This window comes from Dromiciops gliroides, chromosome 2, assembly GCF_019393635.1.
Source record: "Dromiciops gliroides isolate mDroGli1 chromosome 2, mDroGli1.pri, whole genome shotgun sequence".
NCBI lineage: Eukaryota > Metazoa > Chordata > Mammalia > Microbiotheria > Microbiotheriidae > Dromiciops > Dromiciops gliroides.
The window spans coordinates 360,802,615-360,819,745 of NC_057862.1; the positions used below are offsets into that span (position 1 = coordinate 360,802,615).

General features: G+C 48.5%; 1 protein-coding gene across 2 annotated transcripts in view; it reads left to right on the forward strand.

Annotated features, from left to right (window-relative positions):
• MMP24 (matrix metallopeptidase 24) overlaps nt 1–14,028 on the forward strand; it is a 69,406-nt gene extending 55,378 nt beyond the window's left edge. For both annotated transcript variants that reach the window (XM_043983019.1, XM_043983018.1), the window contains exons 5-9: nt 667–828; nt 1,916–2,127; nt 3,305–3,443; nt 5,997–6,263; nt 8,006–14,028. In XM_043983019.1, the coding sequence (XP_043838954.1) occupies nt 667–828; nt 1,916–2,127; nt 3,305–3,443; nt 5,997–6,263; nt 8,006–8,343 (1,118 nt within the window). In that variant the 3' untranslated portion in view covers nt 8,344–14,028. The remainder of the gene's footprint in view (nt 1–666; nt 829–1,915; nt 2,128–3,304; nt 3,444–5,996; nt 6,264–8,005) is intronic.
• Nucleotides 14,029–17,131: the final 3,103 nt, after the last annotated feature.

Consider the following 17,131-nt stretch of genomic DNA (forward strand, 5'->3'; position numbering starts at 1 on the left):
GGGCGGGGCGGGGTGGAGTGGGGGTAGAAGCATTGTTAAATTTTCAGTGTGAGCATTTACAGCTTGGAAACTGGAAAACACTACAAAATTGAGGCTTGATTTATTTTTTTGTTGATTGTCCAGACTTTAGAAAGTGATAGAGAAACATCAGTAGTACAGATTAAAGTTAAATGTGTGTCATGAGTCCATTTTCCCCCAAAGGGCTAGTTGTTAAACTTTTACCAGTTCACCAATACATCATCCCCATTTGTATGATAAAATGACTTTTGGTGCCCTTTGATGTCCACATTTGGGCGACTTGAAGTGCTTTCTCTGGGGTAGTGCCATCTGTTTTTTTCTACCACTGGACTAGTCTGATCACTGAGCCAGGTCTTAGGTACAGGAGTCTGAATAAGTAACAGACTTGGGAGGCAGCTAGGTGGCACAGTGGATAAAGCACCGGCCCTGGATTCAGGAGGACCCGAGTTCAAATCTGGCCTCAGACACTTGATACTAGCTGTGTGACCCTGGGCAAGTCACTTAACCCTCATTGCCTCACAAATAACAAAAACAAACAAATAAGTAACAGACTTGGCTGAGCTAGGTTGCTGAATCCCTGGAAGCTCTCCCTTGTTCCCTATGGAGGGTGGGCAGGCAACTGACCAATGCTGTTATCTGTCCCTGCAGGGAATGACCTCTTCCTGGTAGCTGTGCATGAGCTGGGCCATGCCTTGGGACTGGAACATTCTAATGACCCTAGTGCCATCATGGCCCCCTTTTACCAGTACATGGAGACACACAGCTTCAAGCTGCCCCAAGATGACCTGCAGGGAATCCAGAAGATCTACGGTTAGTAGAGGGAAGCTTGGGTGGAAAATATATGCCTACTATGTGAAGGGTGGTTATAAGGCCTTATTTATTCTACATGGTCCCAAGGTCAGAATTAGGAGCCATGGAGAGAAATTATAGAGACAGATTTCAGCTCAATATATGGAAAAATTTCCTAACAACCAAGAGCTGTCCCAAAATAGAATAAGCTGCCTTGGGAAGTAGTGAGTTCCCCACCATTTAAAGCAGGTCTTTAGGCAGAAGCTTTATGATTGATCCCTTGTTGTCAAGGGCATTCCTCTTCAGAGAGAGGTTGAATTGGATGCCTACTCTAAGTCAGGAGGGATCCTTTGGCTTCAGGGTGTGGAGTGGGAAACACAAATGGACCAGTTGATAACTGGTACATCCAGAAGAGAAATTGTTAATGCCCAAAGCTGGCTTGGGCTGAGTGGACTTTAAAGTAGAAAGAGCCCTGATCTAAGAGTCAAGAGACCTTAGTTCTGATCTTGCTGCTTATTAAGAATGTGACCAGCAGCAAGTCATGTCCTTTCTTTAAAAAAAAAAAAGTCTTAGTGATACTTTTTTATGTTGCTTGTTACTTTGTAACAACCACCATTCTAGAAGTAATAATTAAACAAAATTAACTAACACATTGGCCAAGCAAAACATGTGTCTAACAATGAGTGCCTCATTCCTCACCTATAGTCCCCCACCTCTCTGTCAAGAAGAGGGAGGTGCTTCATCATTAGTCCTCTGAAGTTATAGTTTATCAAAGTTCTGATGTCTTTTGATGATGGTTTCCTTTACATTTTTGTTACATTGTTTCTTTGTACATGTTTCCCTCTCAGGATTGTGGTGAGAATCAGATGACAGAATGGGTAGAAAGTTCTTTGAATTTTACCTCCACTGGGAGGCAAGGATTATTGTCCCCATTTCCCATAGGAGATAATGAATGCAACCAAAGAGGGAAAAGAACTTGCCCAAAGTTATGGACCTAACTTGTGGCAGACTCAAGACTAGAAGTTGGGCATCCTGGCTCCCATTTAAAGGATTGCTAGAATTTCCATTCATTTAAGAAGCATGTGTCTCAATTTCATTTTCTCTTCAGGTCCTCCTGCTGAGCCCCTGGAGCCCACCCGACCCCTCCCCACACTCCCTGCCCGCCGGATCCACTCCCCAGAAAGGAAGCATGAACGTCAGCCCAGGCCACCAAGGCCACCACTAGGAGACAGGCCGTCCACCCCAGGGACAAAACCCAACATCTGTGATGGCAACTTCAACACTGTGGCTCTCTTCCGGGGAGAGATGTTTGTGTTCAAGGTATGCCTAGATGGGGTTGCTAACCTATGCCCTTGATAGATCTCCAGCCAGGGAAGTAGTAAGGGGTTTTGGGCAGGGAAATCATCAGAGTCTTGGCCTTGGAGTCAGAACTAGTTCTCATGGTGGTTTTGCTGATAACTTGGTGGGTAAACTTTGTTGCTTTTTATAATAGTTTGTTTTATTTTTTTCCAATTGCATGTAAAGATAATTTTTTTTTAATTTTTTTTAGTGAGGCAATTGGGGTTAAGTGACTTGCCCAGGGTCACACAGCTAGTAAATGTTAAGTGTCTGAGGCCGGATTTGAACTCAGGTACTCCTGACTCCAGGGCCGGTGCTCTATCCACTGCGCCATCTAGCTGCCCCTAAGATAATTTTTAACATTTTCTTCTGTAAGATTTTGAGTTCCAAATTTTTCTCCCTCCCTCCCTTCCCTTCCCCTTCCCAAAGCTAGCAAGCAATCTGATATAGGTTATATATGTACAATCATGTTAAACATATTTCCACATCGGTCATGTTGTGAGAGAAGAATCAGAACAAAAGGAAAAAAAAAAACCACAAGAAAGAAGAAACAAAAAAACTCAACAACAAAAATGAAAATCGTATGCTTCAATCTGCATTCAGACTCTGTAGTTCTTTTTCTGGATGTGGAGAGCATTTTCCATCATGAGGTTTTTGGCATTGTCCTGGATCATTGTATTGCTGAGAAGAACTAAGTCTATCACAGTTGATCCTCACACAATGATCTTGATACTGTGTATGATGTTCTCTTGGTTCTGTTCATTTCACTCAGCATCAGTTCATGTAAGTCCTTCCAGGTTCCTCTGAAATCCGCCGGCACATCGTTTCTTACAGCACAATAGTATTCCATTACATTCATATACCACAAGTTGTTTAGTCATTCCCCAGTTCTTTCTCAGTGGGTAAGCTTTGACACAAGCCTTCCGTTCTCTGGACTGCAGCCTCCTCATCTTTAAAATGGGGGGAAGAGTTCTAGCCCTATTTTCCTCCTGGGAGGTGAAGCTCACTGCACAGATGTACCTTGTGGATTGTTGTTAGGACGGGGGTCCTCTGAGGCCATGAAGGCTTCCCTTGCCCATTCCAGGGAGCTTTTGGAGGTTGGGGAGCCAAGGGGCGGCTGGTGTGGGCTCCCTTCCCCAGAGTCCCCCTTTCTCCCCAGGACCGCTGGTTTTGGCGTCTGCGGAATAATCGGGTTCAGGAGGGCTATCCCATGCAGATCGAGCAGTTCTGGAAGGGGTTGCCAGCTCGCATCGATGCTGCCTACGAGAGGTCTGATGGACGATTTGTCTTCTTCAAAGGTATTTGGGTGTCTTCCTCATCAGCCTTACAGGAGTAGACCCTGACATTCTCGACTGGGAAGTCAAGTGGCATTTATAGAATGCCCCTTTGTGCCTAGTCCCATGCTCCATTATACCACTGCAGAGTTGACAATCTGGGAGAGACAGAGAAAGAGCAGACCTGCATCCTGCCCCCACAGAGTTCACATATATGGAGGGGCAACAAGACGTGGACACATTGGATCTCTTAGAGAACAAGAAAAGATATAATGAGATATATTCAAGTGCCAGTTTGCAGGAGTCAGAGAAAGTGCAAGTCCAAAGTAGTTAAGAGAGATCAACTTTATGGTTTTAAGAGGTGGGAGATGGGGGCAGCTAGGTGGCGCAGTGGATAAAGCACTGGCCCTGGATTCAGGAGGACCTGAGTTCAAATCCGGCCTCAGACACTTGACCCTTACTAGCTGTGTGACCCTGGGCAAGTCACTTAACCCCCATTGCCACGCCAAAAAAAAAAAAAAAAAAGGTGGGAGAGATTATAATCATCATAATAATATTTGATAATAATATAAAGTGATAGTAAAAATCTTTTTCAATGGATAGTGATAGTGACCAATTTTGTATAGTGCTTTAAAGTTCTACAAAGTGCTTTATATACAGTCTTATTTGATCATGAGCAAGACCCTGAAGTATGGGTAGGATTGGAGGAGGAGGAAAGGAGCAAGGAGAGGGAGGCACTCTAGGCGAGTCACAGCATGGGCAAAAGCATGGAGGCCAGAGGCAGCCTGGTGGCATATTCAGAGCACATGAAGGAGACCAATCTGAATGAAATGGGGGGTTTGAGTAAGAGGGAATGGGAGGCAAAGCTAGAAAAATAGGGTGGGACCAAATAATGGAGGGTCTAAAACGTCTGACTGAAAGCATTTGGACTTTATCAAATAAAGGCAATGGGGAGTCATTGAAAGTTTCTGAGAAAGGGAAGGACATGCTCAGATCTATGCAAAAGACTGTCAGTAGATGTAGGAAGGATGGGCAGAGGAAGCCAGTTAATAGTCCACTTGAGAAGTGATGAGGACAGGGCTGTAGGAGTGAAGAGGAGGTGACAAATCTGAAAGCAACAAAGAAGAAAAAAAACCCAAGGCTGGGTGGTGAGAGATTAGACAAAAGTATGCCAGACATACATTCAAGATTTTCCAAGACCATCTTAATTTCAAGAAATGAACTACCTCATGTACTATGGAAAGATCACTTGGAATCAGGAGATCTGGGTTTCAGTCTTAGCTCTACTACTTCCTGGTTTGCGCACCTTGGGAAAATCCCTTCTCTGAGTAGTTTTCTTCATCTCAAAAATGGATTTGTTGTAAGAAAAGCACCTTTTAATCCTTAAAATACTCTAGAATTAGGGGGCGGCTAGGTGGCGCAGTGGATAAAGCACCGGCCCTGGATTCAGGAGTACCTGAGTTCAAATCTGGCCTCAGATACTTGACACTTACTAGCTGTGTGACCCTGGGCAAGTCACTTAACCCCCATTGCCCTGCAAAAAAAAAACCCCAAAATACTCTAGAATTGTGAACTGTTTTCATGATTATTACTGCCAGTGAGACTTTGCCAAAGGAATATCCTTCAGCAGGCTTGCTTTTTTGGCTGAGAAAATGTATTCCCTGTAAACAAATTGGGTGAGAGAGAAGGCAGTCTGAGATGACCATGCAGTTGGAGGTTATATGACTGAGAGGTCACTGGTAATGTACCAGAAGCAAAAAGAGGGAGGTTGGGAAGCACAGGGTCAGTTTGAGGGGAAAGTGATGAGTTCAGTTTTAGATGCATTCACTGAGTTCAAGGGGCTGGTGGGGACACCCAGGCAGAGATATGGAATTAGAGCTTTGAGAGAGAGGAGACAGGGCTGAAGACAGGTCTATGGGTCATGAATAGAGGTGATAGGTGAATGACTTGACATAGGGAATCTTTGTAGGGAGAGAGGAGCCGAGGAAGGACTACAGGTAAGTCTGAGGAAAGGCCCAGGGTTTTGTTGGATTAATCAATGTGACAAATTAATTAATGTTTGAAGGTGAGCCAATGGAAGAGCAGTCCCAAGTAGTACATCATGATTTTCCAGTTATTTGTCTCTATCCCCTTGCTCTGTAAGGGCAGACTTCTTTCACATCGCTTGTTTTGCTCTTTGTTTTTGGGTTGTTGTTGTTGGTGGTGGTGGTTTTTTGCCAGGCAATGAGGGTTAAGTGACTTGCCCAGGGTCACACAGCTAGTAGTGTCAAGTGTCTGAGGCTGGATTTGAACTCAGGTCCTACTGAATCTAGGGCCAGTGCTTTATCCTTGGCGCCACCTAGCTGCCCCCACTTGTTTTGCTCTTACCTCCAGCGCCCAAAATAGGACTCTGTTCCTAGGCGGAAGGAGGTTCATAGGGAGTCACTGACTTCCTGGGCTCCAAGGCCCTTAGGGATTGGATTACTCAAGGCTGGGGAATAAAAGAGGCCCAAGGATTCTTCATAACTAGAGTCAGAACTTTGGGAGGAAGTCAGTCTTAGAGATCTAGTCTCTGACACCCAGTTCCTCCATTTACAGGTGACAAATACTGGGTCTTCAAAGAGGTGACTGCGGAGCCTGGATACCCTCACAGCCTGGGAGAGCTGGGTACCTGCCTGCCCCGCGAGGGCATAGACACGGCCCTGCGATGGGAACCTGTGGGCAAGACCTATTTTTTCAAAGGGGAGTGGTACTGGCGCTACAATGAAGAGAGGCGGGCAACTGACCCTGGATACCCCAAACCTATCACTGTGTGGAAGGGCATCCCCCAATCTCCCCAGGGGGCTTTCATCAGCAAAGAAGGCTGTAAGTGTCCTTACTTGGGTTTGCAATGATGTTCAGGGCTTCTCCTCGACCAAACCCTGGGTGGGGTTACAAGGATAGGGGTGATGGGAGAAAAGTACACTGTCCCTGCCCTGGGAAGCTTAGTGTGACCCAGGAAACAGGAAACCATTACCCAGGTTCACTGCTTTGCTTCTTGGAAAGCTCATACGGTTCACAACCAGAAGAAACTTTAGAAGTTATTTATTTCAACCCACTCATTTTATAGAGAAAGAAACTAGAGAAGATGGGACTTGATGAAGGTTAGATAGGCAGCGCCTCCTCTGAACATCTGAGACTCCCATCTTTGCCCTTCTAAGCCTATCCTCCAAGGCCCAGCTCACGTATTATCACCTCTGGGAGGACGTCCTTGACCACCTGCCCTGGCTCCTGAGCCTATTATAGTCGTCCCCTTCTCTGAGCTCCCACAAATGCAGACCATAGTGCTCTCTTCTACCCGTTCTAGCACCTGGTCAGTCAGTTAGCTTTGGTGAAGTCATTTGGGAAAGACTGAGACCACTGAAGGGGATCAAGCTGGGTCATGCCCTCAGTGAACTTGATAGGAATCGAGGGAGTAGGGGAGTGAGTCCTGTTGAGGGAGCTCTGGAGAATCTGCCTTCTGCTTCCATAAAGAAGAGTTGCCTGAGAATCATGGGACCCGGATTCTAGTCCAGGGTTGGCCATCTACACATGTACAGATGTGTCACTCTGAGCAGCTCCCTTTTTCTCTCTAGACCTTATCTTCCTCATATGAACAAATAAGAGCTGGGTACTCGAAGGCCTCTGAGCTCCCTTCTGGCTGCTAATGTTCTCAGCTTCTGCTCTGCCATAACCCCCCACCCCCACCCCTGCCTAGAGCACAATTCTAAAGTCCACCTCGGGGTGACTGGAGGCTCTTGGGATCCATGGAAAGGAAGAAATTGAGGGGAGGGGGCAGCACCCAAACGTTTAGGAGAGGCTGAGCCCTTAAAACAAATTTTCCCAACTGAGGCCACTGACCTTGGACTGAGAACTATGACCATGGAGTAAAGGGTAACCTTCAGTCTTGGGCAATGACCCCAAGGTCAGAGAAGTGACATCAGAGTTTAAGTGACCCCAGGCTGAGGGAGGAGGTGAATGAACACTGAGGAAGATGACTCCAGAGTTAAGAGTAACCTTAGGAGGGGCAGCTAGGTGGCGCAGTGGATAGAGCACCGGCCCTGGAGTCAGGAGTACCTGAGTTCAAATCTGGCCTCAGACACTTAACACTTACTAGCTGTGTGACCCTGGGCAAGTCACTTAACCCCAATTGCCTCACTAAAAAAAAAAAAAAAAGAGTAACCTTAGGCTTAAGATCAGTGACTTCTAGAATTGAGGGTGACCCGAGGGAGCCTAAGGGAAGAAGATGAAAAGACAATGACTCTGGAGATAAAGGGGACCTTAATCTGGCAGGGGATGACTCTTAAATTGAGGGTGACTCTGAGCTAAAGACAGTAACCCTAGAGTTAAGGATGACTCAAAAGTTGGAGGCTGAGATGAAGAAAAGGACCTTGGAATTGAGGGTAACTTCAGGTTGAGAACACTGACCTCTGAATTCAGAGTGATCTCAGGCTGAGGGAGGTTTACCCCGGGCAGAAGGGAGTGATTCCAAAGTTAAGGGTGAAATGTGGGCCAGTGGCGGGGACCACAGAACAGGGGATGATCCCACACTAAAACCAGTCATTCTGATCCTGTCTCTGTCTTCTCAGATTACACCTATTTTTACAAGGGCCGGGACTACTGGAAGTTTGATAACCAAAAGCTGAGTGTGGAACCCGGTTACCCCCGCTCCATCCTGCGGGACTGGATGGGCTGTAATCAGAAGGAAGTGGAGAGGAGGAAGGAGCGGCGCAGGCCCCAGGATGACGTGGACATCATGGTTACCATAGATGATGTGCCTGGTACAGTGAATGCCGTGGCCGTCATCATCCCCTGTACCCTGTCTCTCTGCATCCTTGTCCTTGTCTACACCATCTTCCAGTTTAAGAACAAAGGGGCACAACAGCAGGTTACCTACTACAAACGGCCTGTCCAGGAGTGGGTATGACCAGCACGTCCTTGCCCCGCCAGCCGGGGCATCCTTGCCAGGGCCTGAGAAAGGGCAGGGACCTCACTCCCAGGACCCAGAGGAACAGGGGGTGGCCACAAGGGCTCGGGCCAAGAGCCACAAGAAATGGGTTTACAACTCCAGCCTAAAGCTCAGCCCTTGGAATCCACCTGGTGAGACAGGAGTGGGAGAAATCAGCCAGAGCTGATCCCCAAGTACCTATTGCCACTCGGACCCAAAGCTTCCCTTCTAAAACGCCTTTGATCCAAAGGGAAAGGCAAAAGATAAGCTTTGCTGAGGAGAGCTTTGTCGGGGGAGGAGGTCTCTGTTCCTGCTGCCTCATAGCTGGCCCTCATTCCCAGAAGATGGAACCCCAATTATTAGGGGCCTCTCCTGGGATTCCCAAAGGCTCTCTGAGCACAGTTCACCTGGGAGAAACCAGCATTTGCTCCCTGACAGCTGCCTGGGCCTGTCATTCCTCTTCTGAGGGACCTGACTCCAGGTGTCCCTGGGTATGGCAGGGCCCCATGATTTTAGGGTGAGGATTATGGCCTGGGGCAGGATCAGCTGCCACCTCCTTTCTGCTCCAAACCTGGGCACTGTCTGGCTACCGACTCCCAACACCTGCTGGTCAGATGTTTGTAACTGATCATGGATCACGGAGCCTGTGTGGCTATGGAGGCAGTCTGCGGGCAAGGAAGGTTGTTTTTGTGACCACCCCCCAGCTCCAAGCAGCTTCCTCAGAAAATGTAAGTTTCCCCTGAGCCAGTGAGAGGCAGGAGCCTCTTGTGCTCAGGGGAAGCCTGTGGTCCAGCCTCATCTCTGCCGGACATTGCTCTCATGTCATGAATATTTAAATGTCCCGTTACTACTGTTTTAATCCCCATTTGTCAGAAGTGATTCCCTGAGGACTCGGGAAGCTGTCTGCTCATCTCACTCCAGTGTACACCAGTATAAGAGCCTCTACCCCACAGCATCGAGGCCAGGACCCCACTAAGATGGGGGAAGCCAGGTAGTGTCTTGGTGGTGCTAGGAGAATAGGGATGGATCCAGAGTAAGGGGATGAGATTCTTTGGGGTCCCAGGAATCTTTGGATAACAACCACTGGAGCCCCTTGGGGCTCCAGCCACAAGGAAAGGGAGCTAGATTGGTAGCCCCAATTCACTCCTTGCTAAGAACCTTTGGCCATGGGAGAGACATTGAAGGCCAAGGGCCAGGAAGGTACCTGGCCTTGGATGGTTGGAGGGAGGTCAGATCCCCAAGGAATGTGAATGCCCCAGAATTTAGAGATTTTCTGAACTCCCAGCCCCAGCCCCACTGCCGATCCCTTTCCACTTTTCTTTCCAGTTCCTTCCTGTGTGGTCCCTATCACTATCCCAGGCCCCAACCCCATCCACTTCTTACCTCCTTTCCATTTCCCATTGCCAAAAGAGGCAACTGGTATTGCAGTAGAAAGAGCATTGTCAAGAGAGCCTGGGTTTGAATCCTGCCTCTGCTACTTTCTCAGTGTGACTTAGGTAAGGTCACTTCTCATCTTGGTCTCGTTTCCTCATCTGTAAAATGAGAGGGTTGGGGGCAGCTAGGTGGCGCAGTGGATAGAGCACCAGCCCTGGAGTCAGGAGGACCTGAGTTCAAATCCGGCCTCAGACACTTGACACTCACTAGCTGTGTGACCCTGGGCAAGTCACTTAACCCCAACTGCCTCACCAAAAAAAAAAAAATGAGAGGGTTGGTCATGATGACCTCTAAAGTCCCTTCCAGCTCTACATCTATGAGTCTGTGATCCTCCTCCCACTCCCATCTTGATGCCCACCCCCTCTGTGCTCCTTACCCTATGCAGGCACCCCTTCTGTTCTTGGCCCAGGGCCATGCCTAGAGTTGTGGGAGAAAGGAGCACATAGAGCTACTGCACTGCCACTCCCCAGCTATTCCAGTGATTCCTCTACTGCAGGACCCTTGTCCCCTCAATGATTCTCCTTTTGAAGAGCCCTGCCCCACTCCCTGCCCAGCCATCCCCAAGGGACTGACTGCCTGAAATGAAACTCCAGGCTTCACTGAGGCTAGTCAGGATAGGTCTAAGGTGGACAGAGGTCCGTTATTAAGCAGAGAGACCTGAGGGACTTGCAGCTTCCTGTCTGCCCTCAAGACACATTCTGTGCCTGTGCCCATTTTCTTTTTGCTTTCTTTTCCTCTCACAATGGGCATGCTGTACCTTGAATGCCTCTGCTTTCAGGCCAGAAAGCCCAGTTTGGGATGAGCCAGCCCCTGAAAAGCTGGATTTGTAGAACAGATAGACTTGTAGACAAGTATTTACTTTAAAAAGGGAGTTCCCTAGGATTGCAACATCTCCTAGTGCATTTAAAATGAGATTTTGGGCCATTTAAGTTACATACAACTTTTCCAGCCACGAAGGGATTGTGGCTCATAGAGCTGAAAGGGATCTCAGAGATTGTGTTCAATTTGGGGTTCAGAGAAGGGTCACATGGTGAAGTAGGGCAGATCCAAATGTCCAGTGCAAAATATGAGGCTTTCTACTTTCCAGGTAGTTCGTATAGTTGGTCTCAGTGATCTCTCGGCCTGCTCATTCATACCTCTTCTTTGGATCTATCCACTTTTCCTGGACTGAACACCCTCTCCCCTAATCCCCATTGTGGTCTCTCCAGCGTCCTTCATTGATAGATATGAAATTTGGGCTCCTCAGACAGCCGGGATTGGGTCTCTTCCAGGGCAATGAGGGTTTTTTCTCTGCATTACACCAAGCACCAAGGCTATGTAATCTGTGAATTTAGCCTACCTTGAACCAAGCCAACACAAAACCCTGGGGGTCTTCCTTGTTTCTACTTCTGCTACAGACATACCCAGAGCCATAACTTGGTATCCTGACACATGGGACAGATTTCATTAAGAAAGGAGGAGTGCCATAGGTTGGTCCCAGGATAAACACTCTGACTTCTTGTACAGGGCTGCTTTGGGAAAAGGCAGCCTATTCCCTCTCCAGACCTCTACTGGCCCATGACCCATGATTCCCATCACAAGGGTACAGGTCAGTGGATCACTTTAAGGTATAGGCATGGAGATTTACTGACTAGTGCAAGGAGGAAATGTTATTCCCTTTTCCTCCCCTCCCGTCCTATCCCCTCTCCACATCAATGTATTGACACAAAGCCATGTCTGCCCTAGGTATTGATCTCTGGAGATTCAGAACCCTAGAGAGACTAGGGCTGCCTTCCCCATATGTCCACATCTCCAATGTGAAATTCTTGTAAAAGTTTGCTTGGGGATGAGGATAGGACCAAAGCAGGTATTACTGGTTCTTCATTCCTTAACTACCATCTATTAGTTGGGAGACTCCTTTCTTAGTGGCCCGAAGACTCAGGCTTGTTTTATTCAGCACTTTTGTGCCCAACTTGAACAAAAGTATGGCTAACTAATACCTATCAAAGCTATGTTGACACAGAGGCAGGAAAAATAGCTAACACTGAATGAAAGGATCTGGAAAAATCCTGGCAGGCTAGAAAGACAGGTGATGAAACCTACAATGATGAAATCGAACGGCAAATGCAAAATCCTCCGCTTGGTTAAATTTTTTTCTGTACGAGTATAGAAAGGGGGTGAGTTATGGCTAAACTAGTTTGCACAAATATCTGGGGGACAGCTAAATGGTGCCCTGGGATAAAACACCTGCCCTGGATTCAGGAGTACCTGAGTTCAAATCTGGCCTCAGATACTTAACATTTACTAGCTGTGTGCCCCTGGGCAAGTCACTTAACCCCAATTGCCTCACCAAAACCAAAAAGCCAAAAAAAATATCTGGGGGTTTTATTGAATTGCAAACTCAAGGAGTTAGTAGCATGTCCATTATAACCTAAAAAATTAATTGTATCCCAGACTGCATTTAGAAAAGCCTATCATTCCAAACAATTGCATTGATGGTCCCATTGGTTAGATCATATTTGGGGCAGTGTGTGGTATTCTGAACTCCATATTTTAGGAAAAATATTGAGAAGCTGGAGAGTTGCAAATGGAGGACAGCCAAGAAGATGAAAGGACTGGAGGTCATTCTAAAGGTGTTGAGCCTGGAACAGAGATCATTTGCTTTCAAGAAGTCTTGTGGGAGAGGGTTTGTTCCACCTGGCTCTATAGAGCAGAGCTGAAAGTCCTGTATGTTACAAGAACATCAGTTTCAGTTCAGTCTAAAACTTTCTAAGTCTCAGCTGCCCAAATATTGGGATGACCCACCTTGATAGGGAGTGTATTTCTTGTTACAAGGAATGTTCAAGCAAAGGCTGGGTGACTGCTTGTCAGGGATGCCACAGAGGAGGTTCCTGGGTTAAACAGGATAGGTTAGATGCTCTTTCAAATCTCTTCCAGCCTTAGGTTTCTACACCAAGTCAACGATTTGCTAAATTTATAGTTTTTTATGAAGGGATCACTCAGAAGCCTCGTAGGCTGGGAGGTGGAGACAGGACACAGGAGTCTTCTGGGGCCCTGCCAGGCCAACTAAGTCCACTGGGCTGTTTACTCTGTTTCCCTCCTGTGTTTGTGGATCTTCTTCCTTTTGTGGTCACATCTTAAACTTTTTGGAGACTTGTTTATGATGGTAGGGGAAGATGATTTCCCACTGGTGCCCTAGGTTGAGTCCTGGCCTCTGGCCTGGCTTGGGCATTCTCCCAAATGAACTTCCCAATTCATCAGTACTCTCCTCTTGTGCTCATCCTCAATTCTTGCCAAGGGCCGGCTCCCTGGGGTGGGGAGCATCTGGCATCAGAGACATAATCTTTGTGTCGATAACAGTATTTTATACTTTTCAAGGCACTTTATTAGGTGACATCTATCAGTCTATTTGAGACTCACAAAGGCCCTGTTAAGCTGGCTGGGCAAATAACATTACCCTCTTTTGACAGAGGAGATAATGAAGCCCAGAAAGAGGATACACCTTGGCAGGGTCATACAAGTTAGTGGTGGACTATCGTGCTCTTTCTGTCACACCATGCCCCGAATCTTGATGGCTGCTGGGCAAGGCCTGGCTCAGAGGGGGCCTTGGCTACCTTCCACCACTTCTGACCAATAGCAATTTGGAGAATGAAGCCACACCACTGTGCCCCCTCCTCACAACTTATCCCTGCCTGGGTCCTCGTCACTACTCCCTTCTAAGATCATGGCCCATACTTTGTGAGGGCCTCGAGCAGTCCAGCTCAGCCTCTCCTCCATTCATCTCATCTTGGTTCCTCCTGGTTCATCTTCTCTCCTTTCCCTCTCTGATGCCGGGAACCACACTAGGGTCCTGGGTCTCTGCTCTGACCTCCTGAAAACCCTTAATCCTGTGTGGTCCCCTCTGGGATCCTCCTGAGCCCCAAAGATACTGGGGTATAGCTGAGGAAGGGAACAGAGGACGAAGCCCTGGTGGCAGAAGGAGGGGCAGGCCTCACTGGAGTGGAGGGCAGAGTTTGAGTTGGCCCCTTTACTGACCCACTTGCCTTCCCTCCATCCCCCACACCACCACCATAGTCTGTGTGTCTCCCCATCCTGGCCAAGGCTGAGGCCTCCAATACTGGTGCCCTAGAGTCTGGGCTCCCATCACCCTGGACGGCATCGCAGCATTTCAGTGTCCGTCACATTTTAAAACTGATCAGCCTTTGTATAATGTTTTTTAAACCATTTCTAAATAAAATGAAAATATACAGATTGTCATTTCTCTGGAGAGGAGGGCCAAGTGGTACAATATCCTTAGGAGAGTAATGCAGATGGGGAGAAACTGAGGGGCCTGCGTGTTGGAAGCAGTGCTTCTGGAGGGAGTCCTGGTGGTATTTAGGTGTGTGAGGACCCATGTTAAATGGGATGGGGAGGAAGAAGGCTGTAAACAGTGGCTTCTAAGGACTCCAGTCCATGACCATCTGTGATGACCTGGAGAGTTGTTTCTCTGCCTCTTTGAGGGGAGGAGAAAGAAGGGGAGCAGGGGCTGAGGGAGAGGGAAGTGGAAAAAGCACTAATCCGATAAGGCAGAGAGGGGCCTCCACACCTTTGTGGGTTTTTTGTTTTGTTTTTTGGGGGGGGGTGGTCTAGAAAGAGAGGAGGTCGGCCACCTCGAGAGGACTACAAATTTCCAGGGACGAAAGGGCTCCGGGGGTTAAAGTGCGGGCAGGGAGGAGATAGCAGGAATATCGGACTGGGAGGCAGGGCAGGGGCCAAGGGAGCAGAGAAAAGGGGTGGCGGGATGACCTCCTCCCCCCAGACCACGATGTGATGACAGGCAGAGAAAGTGCGGGAGCCGGCGGAGGCGGGGAAGGGTATTGAGGCTGTTCGGCGGGTGGCGTCCATGGCGGGGGCCGCCCATGGCGGGGGCCGCAGCGGCCTCCCCCTCACTCCGGGGCTCCGCATCCAGAGGCAGGCGGGGTCCTGGCCCGCGGGTCCCGACGCTGCTCGGGAATCCCGCTAGTACCAGGAGGTGCAGACGATGAGGAAGCGAACGTCGTCCAGGGGTCCCCACGCGGCAGGGTCGGGGCGTGGCCGGGGGGCTCCGTCGCTGCCCCCGGGGGCCACTGGCTCAGGCTGTTCTGGGGCCGCTGGCTCGGGCTGACCTCTGCCTTCGCCGCCACCGCCTCCGCTCACCTGCGCTCCCATGGGCTGCAGGGAAGTAAGGGGCAGCTCAGGGCGGGGACAGCACCCCCGCCCCCCACCCCAAACGCTCCCACTCGCCCCGCCTCACCCCGCCAGGAGGGGCTCGCCCCTCTTTCTCCCGCCCCGCCCCCTCCTCCCACCTTCAGCCGAAGTGATTCAGCCAGGAGTACTGGATCGCCGAGCTTCCGCTAACTGCGCCTGCGTGCTAAGGCTCCAAGGAGTCCAAGTCATTACATCAGAACGCATCCCTCGCAGCCAATCGTTAACGAGAATCAGCAGACCGCGCCCCTATCAAATGGTAGGGCAGGGCCATACGGCTCACCTTGCTCCGCCTTGTGCGGGATAGGGATAGGATCAGAGATAGAGTCCCCACGCTACCGTCAAAGGGTTTTCATCGCATTCACTCACGCTTGGACACCCCTCCCCACCCCACAGTGGCATCTGTCTTCCTATCTCCGGGAAAGGATCAACAGCCCAGCTCATTCCTCGGTGTTCTTTTCTGTTCCTGCACAGCCCTCCCTTTCTCCCCAAGGAATGGCCGAGGCGAGGCTCCCGATCTGCCGCACAGCCCACAAAGCCTTGCTTGTTGTATACAGCTCGCATGCCTTTGGGGTCTAGTTTAAGATAAGGTGGGAGCAAAGAACCACAGGAGATTCACTACCGAAACTCTCCCGGTAGGGAGAGGGGGTTAGACTAACAGCGGAAATGCCTCTAGAAACCAACGCGTCTACCTTTTTTACATGAGTAAACGGAGGGAAGGTAACAGACACATCTGAGTTCATGAAGTGACCACACTGGGACTAAAACTCTTAAACTCCCTACGGCTCTTTCCCATCACATCCAGCTATCTTTCCACAAAAGCAAGAGAGGGGGTAAATTGTCCGGGAGGTGAGGCAGGGAACCATAGAGTATCGCAAGACAAGTGAGAAAATGTCATTGGCTCTAGCCCAGTCTTTACCAAAGCAAGGAGGTTAGAAATTTTAATGAAGTTAGTCGAAGTAGACCAAAATCAAAATTGGTAAGGATGTCCTAGCACGAGAATCAAACTCGGGAATTGCAGGGAAGGGCTCTTCTCACAGTGGCGGTAATAAACGAAGTAAATGGAGGTGGGGTGTTGGGTTCTGGGTCAAGGGATAGAGGTCGCTGCATAAGTCAGCTTTGTGGAGTCCTGACTTGGAACTAGAAAGCCCACCCTGCAAAAACATGTCAACCCCTTAGAGTCCCCACCACTTCCCACTGCAACCACTCTAATTCAGACTCTTTGCCTAAATTATCTTCCAATCCACCTGAGCTGCCAAAGCCATCTTCTAAAGCACTATTCTGATCATGCAGTTGCTCCATTCAAAAACGTTCAGGAGTAGCTGCCCAATGCCCACTAAATGAGCAATGCATGAACCCGAATTTCTGGCATTCAAGGCCTACCCCAACGTGACTCCAACCTCCCATTTCCAGAAGTCCATTTTCCCTTTGTCAAATTCCTTCAAAACTAGCCTCAGGTACCAATAATTTTCCTAAACCACAGACAAATGTCACTGGGGAAAGGGGAAGAGAGGCAAAACTTGTGGTTCCCCATCACTTCTAGGATCAAAGAGAAACTGCTGTTCACCATTTAAAGCTCTTCACAACATGGCCCTTTTCTATCTTTTTTTTTTTTTTTTTGCAGGCAATGGGGGTAAAGTGACTTGCCCATGGTCACACAGCTAGTAAGTGTCAAGTGTCTGAGGCCGGACTTGAACTCAGGTACTCCTGAATCCAGGGCCGGTGCTTAACCACTGCACCATCTAGCTGCCCCCCCTTTTCTATCTTTTAAATCTTCTTTAATATACTACTCTAGGAATTTTATAATGCAGATACAACCTATCTGCTGTTCTTCACAGACTTCATCCCATCTCCAAGTATTGGTGCTGGGTATCTTAAATGCCTAAAATACTCTCCACTCTTCATCTGAGCCTCTACACTTCCCCAGATTCCCTCAAGACTCATTCAAATCCCCATCTAATTTTCAGGTGGCCTTTCCTGGTCCCACCAACTATACTAGTATTTTCCTTCTGAGATTACCCTCCATTTACACTGTACATATGTTATATGTCTGTAGTTATTTGAATGTTGTCTTTCCCATTAGAACACAAGATACTTGGAGGCAAGGATAGTATTTTTATCTTTCCCTGTA